General features: G+C 36.6%; 1 protein-coding gene across 3 annotated transcripts in view; it reads right to left on the bottom strand.

Annotated features, from left to right (window-relative positions):
- Positions 1 to 704: 704 nt before the first annotated feature.
- The window catches only part of PLCZ1 (phospholipase C zeta 1), a 53,100-nt gene continuing 41,056 nt past the window's right edge, over positions 705 to 12,748 (bottom strand). For 2 of the 3 annotated variants that reach the window (XM_003265572.4, XM_030804525.1), the window contains 5 exons: positions 12,354 to 12,470; positions 11,111 to 11,280; positions 5,599 to 5,728; positions 1,658 to 1,807; positions 707 to 851 (listed from right to left, as the gene is read on the bottom strand). In XM_003265572.4, the coding sequence (XP_003265620.1) occupies positions 766 to 851; positions 1,658 to 1,807; positions 5,599 to 5,728; positions 11,111 to 11,280; positions 12,354 to 12,470 (653 nt within the window). In that variant the 3' untranslated portion in view covers positions 707 to 765. Of the gene's footprint in view, positions 852 to 1,657; positions 1,808 to 5,598; positions 5,729 to 11,110; positions 11,281 to 12,353; positions 12,471 to 12,748 lie in introns of all 3 variants that reach the window. The other variant, XM_012502337.2, reaches the window with a different exon arrangement.

Genomic DNA, 12,748 nt, shown 5'->3' with positions numbered 1-12,748 from the left:
CATTTAATAAAGCAAAGTTCTGCTGTTGGTAAGAAGTCCAGCAGATGAGATAGCACAGGAATCTCATCTTTGACCAAGAAATCATCTTGAAAGTATATTTAGTATAGATTCAGAAACATTGCAAATTAATTTCAGATCCAAGCATGTAAGTCCATACAGTAGATCTCTTTTATAGATAGGGAGTCTGAATACAGTTTGCATGCAAATCAATTTTATACACACTCATAAAAATGGCTGTCTAATTACAGGGTACCAACTCTAGTGCACAGCATCTAAGAACTAGCATAAGAATGCAGGGGCTAATTACTCTCCAGGATATGAAAAGGCTCGGAGGGCCTGGCAATCTAATTCCTTCCCACAAAAATACGCAGTAGTGGGTGTCTAGAAGTTAAAACACTCTTAGATTTCACATTTCTTTTATACTGCTAAATATTTGCCAATGTATCTTTTATAATTAGATGTATTTCAAAAGCCTATAAATTCTAGTAATTAAAAATGATACAAGCCAGTTGAAAACAACTCAGCAGCAGAAGGGCAGGAGAAATCAGCTAACAAGAACGCCATGCTGGGTTAGGACCCTCTGAAGTTTCTATTTTCTTTTCTTCCACTGATTTATTTTTGTATATTTTTAACTGAATGGGCTCAATATTTCTAGTTTTATGAGTAATTATTTTTCTTTATATTTAAAAAAGAAAACATATAGACATTCATTTTGGCTGTTTTATTGCGATGCATAGCTAATGATGTGTCATTTATCATTAGCTGTTATCTGACGTACCAAACATAAACAAACAGTGAAGCAGGCTCAAGGCTCTCACCCATTCTGGAGAACAGAGGAACACGACGATAACCTGCAAAAGGAATTATATCTAATTAGACCAATAACCAATTAATCAGTGGTGTCTCCAGCAGCCTTGCTGAGAAACAAGAGCTCTTTACTAAGCATACATTAAAAACCATGACTATAGAGTTATATTCCCATCTGGTATATTAATCTTCCACAAAAATTAAATATTTGCATTTTCTATTCTGACTTCCTAACTGCCCAAAACTGAACACACAGCTCATACTTCTCCTTCCGCAAAGCGCTGCATGATCCAAAATTAGCCACCACCCTTCTGCTTCAGGAAGACCCTGTTTCCTAGGCACATCTCAGATGCTGTTAGAAAAGTAAGCATATTGAGACAAGGTAATTGGGTGCACAGTGTAAATCACCCTGGAAAGGTGACTTTGCAACCTAAAGGCAGTCAGCCCTGAAAAGGGGTCAGGAAAGGATAGTCTCAGGCTCCCAGTCTCTTCTCCTCAGGCAGGAAGAATGAGTCACTGCTTCTCCCTTCTGGTTGCCACCCATCATCATTTCTTTATGGTAGTCATGACTACTCTTTACTGAAACAGAAGAACTATGATGCACGTAAAGAAAGGCTTATACATGCCAAGTTTGTCTAATTAGCCTTCCTGTCAGTCCCACACCCCCACCCCACCTTCCACATGAGAACACATTTTTATAATTCCACAGAGAAAAAATATGTGTCAATACATAAAATTTCCTTTACATCCTACTTTATGATAGAGCTATTTGGTGTGTCAAAATGTGTCTTTGATATACACAAGTTATATTTAAATGCTGGTACAATCATCTAACTTTTAGGGACATTACCTTTGTTCATGCAGAGAAGTGGCAAAGTATATTGCCCAAGAAATTCATTTCCTGCTATTGAACCTTGACTTTCAACAACAAAACGTATCAATGCCAATTCTGGGACATGAATAATAAATGTGAATGTTTCATTCCATCTTGGACTAAAAGCTAAAATATAAAAAAGGAGATACAAATAGATACCATACCTAGGAAAAAATAGATTACACTTGTTCTCCAAACTTTTTCTTTTCAACCCTTTAACAATAATAATATCTTGTGTTTAGAGTACATAGGTTTTTAACATACTCAGTGTGAGAGGAATAATAACCAGACAATATTGAGTGTTTACTATTGCTGGGCAATGTTCTAAGAATGGGTCAACTCAATTAATCCTGATAACCACTCCATCAGGGTGGGATGGGAAAACTGAGCTACAAAGATGTTACATAATTTCCTAACATTTCATATATGTGGTCATTAAGTGGCAGATCAGGAATTACAAAAATGGGGAGTCTGACTTCAGAGCAAAAGCTTTTAATCGTTATGCAATATGACTGATGTACTTAGGCAATTCTTTAGCAAATAAATGGACAAATGAAGAAAATTAAGTAACATCACTTTTCTATACTAAGTCCTTGATATGGTTAAGCTTTGTGTCCCCACCCAAATCTCATCTTGAATTGTAATCCCCGGGTGTTTAGGAAGACACCTGGTGGAAAGTGACTGGATTATAGGGGGCTGTTCTCATGATAGTGAGTGAGTACTCAAGAGATCTGATGGTTTTGTAAGGCAGTTTTCCCCACTCTTACTAGCAATCTCCTGCTGCCACATGAAAAGGTCCAAATTTGTGTCCGCTTCAACTTCCACCATGATTGTAAGTTTCCTGAGGCCTCCCCAGCCATGGAGAACTGTGAATCAATTAAACCTCTTTCCTTTGTAAGTTATCCAGTCTCGGGTAGTATCTTTAGAGCAATGTGAAAATGGACTAATACAGTCAGTCTTATTATGGGAAGAGTTCCATACATAGTTGTTAGACTGAAAGCTAGATAACAAACTAAAGTCAGCTCTTGATCCTTCTTTAGACTAAGTGCTCCTTTCAAAGTCCAAAGTTGATGAATTTCAATCTCTAGGAAAACAAATCATCCCAAGCAACCAATTTCTGCCAAGCAAGAAATCCACATTGTGTCACAGTATGACCCAAATCATCCAAAAAGTAAAGCGTAATTTAACAGAATCAAGAAATTCACATCCAGATTAAATATAAATTCTACTTAATAAAGAGTCAAAGGTTTGGAGAAGAATTATGTGTATTATTTTTCATTTATAAAGGCAATGCTACACTTGCTACGTCAATAGTTTTTGTCCTTTGACTTACATTTCCAGAAGCATTGATGAATTTCTAATTATACTATATCTATGTTTTCTATGGTGCACCTGTGGTCACAAGAGCACATTTACCACATAGCAATCCAGGGTGCAGTCTATGCCCACAGAAATAGTAAACTAATTGGCTCATGCTGGAATAATGACCATATTACCTTGACCTAAGAAAAGAAATAATTTCATGGGGTACAGAGGCAGGTTTAGAGTCAATTCTTTATAGATACTGCAAAATATCTACAGAAATGTTTATACTGATTTCTTCCTCCAATCCTACTTCATTACACATGTGCCTCTGCCTCCCTTCCATCCTCCTCCTGTACCTCTCTCTGTCACACACACACACGCACATACACACACACACACACAATAATATGGATTAATTATAAGAGAAAGCCCTCACTTTTAGTTGTCAACATAAAAAAAAGTAAACCAAGATACCAAATTTGATAGTGATGAAAATAGTTCTCCCAGACAAGACCAAAACTGAATTACTTCCACATTTTATCCAAATGTTATCATTCCTCCCAGACTCTCATGTCTAGCTAAATCATCTTAAAATTCTTCTTGTCCAGCCATCTGGACATTGACTTCTGTGCAGTGTTTCTCACTTACATCCCCCATTGCTTTCCTACTGCCATAGCCTCCTTTATACCATGACTTTCATATCCTCTAACCACTGAAATTTTATCCTGACTCTACTTTGTATTTCTCATTTCCCTCTCATATACTTCTTCTCAAATCTGCAGAAAAAAACCTAACACTCAACTCTGTTAAAGTTATAGCCCTATTTAAAAGTCTGAATTTCATCCATTTTCTAGAAAAAAGAAAGTTCTTGACACCTTAGCACACGGCTTTTGAGATTTTCCCTGACCCTCCCTAAATAACTTTCTCATTTTATCTCTCACTAATCTTTCTTAAGCACCCTATATTCCACCCATCTTGAGTTTCCTGGCTTTTCTCTAGCATGTTTAAATTGTGTTTTCTTCATATTTTAGGACTTGTGTTCTGTCTCTGGTACATTTAAATTTTATTTTCTTCATATTTTAGGACTTATATTATGGCTTCTGCCTTAAATGTTCTTGTCCCCAATCTCTAAAAAATTCTACTCATTCTCCAAGAACCATCTCCAAAAGTGCCCCCTTCCAGTACAAATCTTTGTACTCTCCTTGAAGCACTAACTACTCTAAATCATAATTATTTTACTTATAGCTCATCTTTCACACTGAACTATAAACTATCTATAGAAGAGTTAGTTGGTCCATATATAAGAATTCATTTAATAAACAGATTTTAAGTCTTTTACTACTTAGCACAAGGATTTTAGCATAGCAGAGGCTCGGTAATGTTTGATGAACCAAACTGAATTTCTGCAAGGATATTCCCATAAAATCCAAGGATGTAATACAAATTCTGGAATCATAGTATTATAAGAGGTGCATTAAATAAATTAAGTTTCTAAGCATTTTGTGATGAAGATTCAGGTAGAGGATGGAGGGAACAAGAGATAGATTATTATAAGCTTCGTGACATCAGCAATTACTATCTCTGGACACAGCCATAGCAATGTGCCTTCAACTCTAAAGGGTGTCAGATGAGGCAGGAAGTCATCATCAATATCCCTTCCCATTGATAACATAGGATAAGGCAATAAAATCTTCCCAAATCTTTTTCCATGACTTTCGCTCTAGAAGCCACACTGGAAGTATTCAGGCGAGTGCAAAGGAGGCAGACTATGGACATTGTTAGAAATTATTATCCAAGAAGAAAAAGAAAACTGTGCCTGCTCCTCTCTCGGTGCCATTTGGCCTGGAGCATATTTCTAGACTCTGGAATGAAGTCCACTTTGCTTTGAGAATATCCCTTGAAGAAGATTCCAGACTCAAGAATCAGTTCCAATGTCTCCTTCAAGGTGACCCTGACCAGGGGTCAATCGCAGGAACCCATCCTTTTCTAATTTCCTTAGTCATTTCAACCTCAGAGAAGAAATGGCAATGCCAATACTATACTGTGTAAGATGTCATAGCATGCCAGAATGATGAAAATCTTACCAAAGTTATTTCCTTTAATTCTTCACTTCCCTTATGGCAAAAATGACTGAATTATCCAAAAATTCTATCAGTAGGCTTCTATGGCATCCTTAGCCTGATTCAGAAGCCATAGACTTTTAATCTAAAATAATGCAAATAATTCATTAAAAAAATATATAATATGCTGTGTCAAAAATCACAAATTTTTGATTTAACACAAAGGCTAGAAGCTAAGTAGATTGGAGGCTGTTAAAATGCCTTCTTAATTCAGTGATATGAGGGAAAACATCAAAAGGAGGTAAATTTTTTTTAAGCAATAATTTTGCAGGTCAGATACATTTCTGTATTCATAATCTGAAAATACAGCTAAACAACCTAATCATTATAAAAATGTTTTTGCTGCATATAACATTTTGCTAATTTTGGACATAATGGAAAACCCTTGTCTTATGAATAATAAATACGTATAAAAACTTTATCAACATATAATTTGTAAGCTTTCCAACAAGAAGTCTAATGGCAGTTCAATAAGGTATATTAGGAGCTCACCGTTTTTTTTGATTACACGAGTCTGCTGCTTCATTTGATCATTTGGAACACCAAAAACTTCTATAATTACTAATGAATCACCTTTGTTAGATGATGAGTGAGTAAGAGGCAACTGGATACCACTGATGAGCTGCACAAATATATACAAATATAAGAATTTAGCAAGATATTAAGTTATATCACCATTTATTTCAAAATTAAATTATGTATTATAAAAAGTTGATGGACTCTAAGTCAGTTCCCACAAAGATTGAAAGTGGAATATAATACAAATTTTAAAATTTAAGTCTTTTATCTTTAGTTGTCAGTAGATAAACACCAAGAATATGTACAAAATTATAGTGAAATCCACAATGTCCACAATTTTTGATTTATTAAGATATTTTTGTTTTAAAATCATTTGTTATCACATTTTAGGGAATTCAGGTCGAGTCACTCTAATAACATGTACTATTTTTGAATTCATATGCATATATATATATATGCTGGAAAAAATTAAAAGCAATATAAATATTACTTTTTAAAAAATGTACCATTTAACTTCCCATGATAGCATTTTCTGAGTTTGACAAAATCAGTTATTTCATATGTATATTAGGGACTGGGTATCAAAAAAATCTTAACAAAGTAATTAGTAATAATTGTATTTAAACTTTGATTTGCCAACCTAATTGTTGAAGCAAAAATGTGCTATAATTTAAGGAACAAAATGAGCACACAACAAAACTATATTTGAAATGTACTAACTTAGGCTAAGAGATAGAAGATATAAGCCTAAAAATGCAGTTATAAAAACTGAGGCATAATTGCAATTTCTGAAGGTTACATAAGGAGAAACAAATATATAATTAAGTTTGACTATAAAGAAATAAAGGAAGGAAAAGAAGGAAGGAAGGATGGAGAGAAGGAGAAGAGAAAAGAAAGGAAAAGAAAAAACACTAATGTGTAATTTTTCCTAATTCCACAGATTATGGCATTAGCTAGAAGCCAGTATGACTGTGCAACTGTTTAGCAATCAGTATGGAATGGGCATCAGCATAATTAGACATCAAAGTAATTAGAAAGAACAATGGCCATAAACATACAGTACACTGGTCCCAATACCACTACAGACTCGCTGAATATCACTCTGCAGGTAATAGACCCTTTGCAAAATGGAGTAGGTTCAGCTTGGTGTACCTCACTCCAGAAAGAAAAAAAAATTATCTAGTTTTGAAAAACAGAATTGAATATGAAAACTGAATGAGAATTTAGGGCAAGCTTGTCCAACCTGCGGGCCACATATGGCCCATGGTGGCTTTGAATGAGGCCCAACGCAAATTCGTAAACTTTCTTAAAACATTATGAGATTTTTTTTGCATTTTTTAAAGCTCATCAGCTATCATTAGTGTTAGTGTATTTTATGTGTGGCTCAAGATAATTCCTCTTCTTCCAACGTGGCCCAGGGAAGCCAAAAGATGGGACACCCCTGGTTTAGGGAGTATTGATCAAATAATTCGTAAATAAATTAACAAATGTGTTTGTACAGGAGCCAGTGAAGAGGAAGGGATGTCAAACAATAAGCCCTCAATGGTCAACTCTGTTGTTATCCATTGGCCTTACCCATAAGATTTTGGATTTAGAAAGCAGTCCTGTAGTTTTTATAAATTTGAAAATAACCGGCCTAGACCAAAACGCTCAGATTGCAGATGACAAAGAGTAAAGCAGCAATGTCAAATGCCTTCATCAAGAACTTAAGAAAGCTTATAGTAAAACTTGGCCCTCTGATTCCCAAATCATGCCCTCTACTATCTGAGCAAGTCATAAAGTAATCACAAAGCTCCCTAGAGTGATAGAGGAAACAGAGAAAGACCCACATGGCCATGGCAGCAGTTTCCTGGAGAATCATTAACTCTCCATGCCACTTACACTTCAACAAGAGACTCCTCAGAATACAAACGTGGCATTTGTGAGCATTTGTGCACACTAGCTGCCTTCCACCTTCACTTTCTCAATAAAAGAGCACATATGTTCTCTTTACTATTCTTAACAGGAAAAATAATGTATTTGTCCAATGAACCTAGATATATTAGGCATATACTTTGTGTCAGGCACAAATAAGGATGGAACAAAACACATCTGTTTTTTGTTTGTTTTTTTCTTTGAGATGAACTTTGGCTCTTGCTACCCAAGCTGGAGTGCAATGGCGCAACCTCGGCTCACTGCAACCTCAGCCTCCTGGATTCAAGCGATTCCTCTGCCTCAGCCTCCCAAGTAGCTGGGATTACAGTTGCATGCCACCACGCCCAGCTAAGTTTTTGTATGTTTAGTAGAAACAGGGTTTCACCATGTTAACCAGGCTGGTCTTGAACTCTTGACCTCAGGTGATCTGCCCACCTCAGCCTCCCAAAGTGATGGGATTACAGACGTGAGCCACCGTGCCTGGCCCACATCTCTTATCCTTAAGGAATCCTCAGACAAATGGAGAAGACAAGTTACAAGCAGATAAACAATTATAAAACCTTGTGATAAATGCCATAATATATGCATGCAGAGGGTGTTAGGGAAAACAGCAAAGCTATGAAAAGAAGCACAGCTAACCTAGCCTAGGAAAATGCTTTCAAAAAGACACGATTCCTAAGTCTTGAAAACTGAGTCAAAATGAAATAGGCAGGTAAGGCTGAAAGAATGCTCTAGTCACAGGAAGAGCATATGCAATTCGTGGAGGTGAGTCATGGTTAGAGAAGGATCCTAGTTCCATATGGTTGTAGAATAGAGTGAAAAGCTAGAAGTGGTGAGAGATAGGGCTAGGCAAGTAGGGCAAGACCTGACCAAGATAGTAGTCAAGAGACACAAATAAATATTATGTATGCATGATAACATTAGCACTGTAGCAAAATCTCTCTGGTCAACTTGTGGAGAATAGATATGGAGGACTGAGACAGGCTACCTGAAACCATCAGGAAGCCAAAGAAATAGACCTGATGACAGGTAGTAAATTCCTGACACAGGACAGCAGCAAAATAGGTCAGATCAAGAGAATGGAGAAGGAAAACATTTAGGAATAGAATCAGCAGAATTTAAAGTTGGTCTGGATGTGGGACGTGAAGGAGATGTGGAAGGTTAGAATGGTTCCCAATTTTCTAGTCTGAGCACAGTGGAAGAATGGGGCCATTCGTTGACATTTAAATAAGAGTAGAAGTAGATTTGATTAGGAAGGGATGTTCAAGTTTTACTATTTTAAGTTTGACAGAATGGTGATTAAGGAGGTAAGGATGCTCAGTGAGCCTTTAGATTCCCAAAATGATGTCCAATTAAAGACTTGAGCATTGTTGGTGGTAAAACTATGAATGTTTATGTAACAGAACCCAAGGAGAATAGTTTGAGACAAGGTTTAAGGAAAGACTTTAGTTAACATAAATATCTTAAGGGAAGGCAGAGAAAGAGGAAGCCACGAATAAAAGTGACAATCACTTGGAAGGTAGGGGGTAAAAGGAGAGTCCAGTCCCGGAGCACAGAAAAGCAATGTGTGTAGAAATGGAAGGGATCTTCAAAGTGGCTGATTTGCCATTTGTTTTTACCAGATCAACTACAAAAATGACGCCAACTTTAAAGTTGCATTGTAAAGTGAAGTCAGTGGTTAATTCTTTGCCAGGCCTTGAAGGAGTATTAACAATCCAGTGTTGTAGGCAACTGCTGCCTATCCACTAAATGCTTCTACATCAGAGTCACAAACTCCTTAACAGACAATGCAAAAGCCAGCTACATACTTCACAGGCACTGTTTCCTGCAACAGTCAGGATCTTTCTAGTCCTGTTCATCTTTGCTATACTTTTCACATTAATTTCTGGAAAACAGCTCTCAATCCTCCCATTCTCAGCTGAGATAAAGTGGCTAGGGCCTGAAGTAGACGTGGAGTGTAGTTTCCCAAATCCTGTGGTATTACAATGGTGGAAAAAGGAGCTGAGCTAGGAAGAGTCGCAGGAGAAGCACATCCTGGAGGCTCCAGCGTTTCCTGCACTCTAACAGCCAGGTAATGGGGAGCAGCGGAATGCTCAACAGCTGGCAGAGCTTCCCTAAGTAATGACATGCTAGCCAGGGCAGAAACATAAATACTACAAAATTCCAGGTAGGATCTGGGATGGTTTATAGAGTTCTAGGAGTAACTAGTTAAACAGAAAGAGGGACCAGGCCGGGCGCAGTGGCTCACGCCTGTAATCCCAGCACTTTGGGAGGCCAAGGTGGGCAGATCATGAGGTCAGGAGATCGAGACCATCCTGGCTAACACAGTGAAACCCTGTCTCTACTAAAAATACAAAAACAAATTAGCCAGGTGCGGTGGCAGGCGCCTGTAGTCCCAGCTACTTGGGAGGCTGAGGCAGGAGAATGGCGGGAACCAGGGAGGCGGAGCTTGCAGTGAGCCAAGATCACGCCACTGCACTCCAGCCTGGGCAACAGAGCGAGACTCCGTCTCAAAAAAAAAGAGGGACCAATGAAACCATACCCACTCTATTGATTTGCAAACAACACGTACAGTTATAGCCTAAAATAGAATTGCTCATAAGTAAGTGGAGAGAAAAAGCAGCTAGAGGTTTTTCCAAAAGACTTGGTGACATTTTAAAAAGAAAATAAACATAGCACTTAGGTTACAGAGGAAAAAGAAAGACATTTTGAAAAGTCTTTACTAATGGAAACAAATCTTAGACAACTGCTTTTATGCTCCATAAGGTTTTACAGGATGTGATAAAATAAAAGCTAAAATAATAAGACAAGAGTCTGGAGGAAGGGTGCTAGGTGGGATACAGACAAAAATAAAAAGGAAGCAATATGAGGTCAACCGCAATGGGGCAGGAGGACTAATAATGCAGGATTAAAAAATCATTTCTACATTAAAATCAGTAAAGAACAAAATCAAATGCAGACTTTGAATCATCAACATAAAGAAAAAATGTTAAAAGCTCTCCCAACATGCAGAGGAATAGGGAATATGTTAAAGTTGACACAAATTAACAGAACAGAAGACAGATACTGGAGAAAGACATATGGAGATTTTTTCTTTTTAAGTAATCAGATGATATTCACAGACATATCAGGGAAAAAAATCCTGACCTACAAAAGCCTAATTGTGGAGACTGAGGAAAAGACAAGGGCTCCTAAAATTTTCAGGTAAAATCCATCAAAGGCAAGAAAAAGTAACATGCCCACAAGGTTATCAGTGGGCTGAACTGAGACCCGTATCTCACAATATTAAATGCCTAAATACAATGAAATCATATAAGTAGAACTTTGAGAGGAGAAGGTTTTAGCCTCAATATGTCTATTCACAGGCAGATAATCATTCATGTAAAATTGCAACAGGAAGACATTTTTCAGACATAGAAGGATGCTGAAATACTACCCACATATAGTACCTGAAAAGATCAACAGAAATTTAAAAGAAATTAAAGCCAATCAGTGGAATTCAAAATACTAATGTACAATATCTAGTTTATATAATAACCCAAAAATGTAAAAGAAAAGTTATTAATCTTACCCTTATTGTAAGTGTAATTGGCATACCCTCTTTTATGTTACTTGGGTTAAAGTAATATTTATTCTCTCTTAAGAAATGGGGTTTCAAAATATACCCAGAACCACCATTATCCAAAAATTTCCCATTTTGCAGATCCATAGGCAGACCAGGGGTCTGGAAATTTAAAGCCACTGTAAGAAAGAAGTATTTTGACATTGTCAGGTAATAGAGAATACAAATAAAGGAACACAAACCATTTACTGAAATCTAATCATGGATTCTGTATCCCCAAATATTCTATGAGAAAGCATCATTAGCCTAATAATTCATGATTTTTAAAACTCTTTCTCCTGCCATGTCTACATTAATGTATATTGATGAGTCGCAAAGTTTAATCTGTAAGTAAATTACTACACAGCTTTGAGTAAAGAAACCAAAATCGTATCCAGTACAGATTATAGAATAACAATGTTCATGTCAGGTAACACTTAAGAAATATCAGAATAAAGAGTATCAGTGCATTAAATGCAAGAGGCAAAGACATCAACTATGTCATAAATTTTCAAGTCCATGAGATGCTGTTGTCACTTGAGGAGAAAGTGAGAAACAGGCAAAGCAATAATTGTCGTTAAAATATGGAAGTACCTCGATACAGGCTGGTAAATAGCCACTGTAGAGAGTACCACACTCCACCCTCCACCCAGCACCAATATCCCCCCTCCTCACACCTACATGCCTTGCCACAATCCAGTAGAAGAAGGGTAACACTTGGTACTTCCTGACGGGTTAGTGCAGTGCTGTACTAGCTGTGCAATTTGGAATAAGAGTCCGATGAGGGCAAATAACCAAGTTATGCAATCTTATTCACTTTTCAAAACTATGAACGTAGAAGCTCATGTAAAGTATAAATGATAGAGATCGCTTGATTTGAAGAGGCCTTGAGCATATCTCAAGCAAAGGAATCTGATCTTCAATGTCCGTTTGGGTTTCCTTGTTCCCTTCCTCCACTACATATGTCTCATATTAACTCCTCATGAATTTAACCACCATTCCCCGAACCATCACTGAGATTTACCCAGCTTCAACCCAGATAGGAATGACTTCAACTCTTAAAACACATGACCCACCATTAGTGCCTGACCCCAAAGCCCCCGGGCTAAAAAATCTTTTACAGAAAGCCCTTTTCATGAATTTTTCATACATTCATAAAATGAATTCATTTTATGTTACTTCTGCAAACAACTCAATATCCTATATAACATACCCATTTGACAACCTATATTCCAAAATTCTTGGGGATTAAAATTAGAAGAGTCTGCTCTTGTTGCTTTGGGATATATTCTGGTAATGAACTTCCTGGTGTGAAAAATAAACTCATGGACTGAAAAAGAATTATTAAAACATTGTGAAAGAATTCAAATACATTAAATAAACCACTATTTATATATATATATCATATAATTCTATAATAGTTTCAACAATTTTGGTATGTATTGTCTTGGCAAAAATTTGCAATTCATGAATATCAAAATAAATCCATGCCTTTATGTTTACAGTATAATTCACTATTATTTAGATGTTAGTGACAATTTTATCATAAAATTTATGTATACTGATCATTCAAGGAAAAAATTTATTAGATAATTTATATATTTTTTA

This window comes from Nomascus leucogenys, chromosome 23, assembly GCF_006542625.1.
Source record: "Nomascus leucogenys isolate Asia chromosome 23, Asia_NLE_v1, whole genome shotgun sequence".
Classification (NCBI taxonomy): Eukaryota; Metazoa; Chordata; class Mammalia; order Primates; family Hylobatidae; genus Nomascus; species Nomascus leucogenys.
The sequence above is the reverse complement of the archived record's forward strand: the minus strand, read 5'-3'. Positions and strand labels throughout refer to the sequence as shown.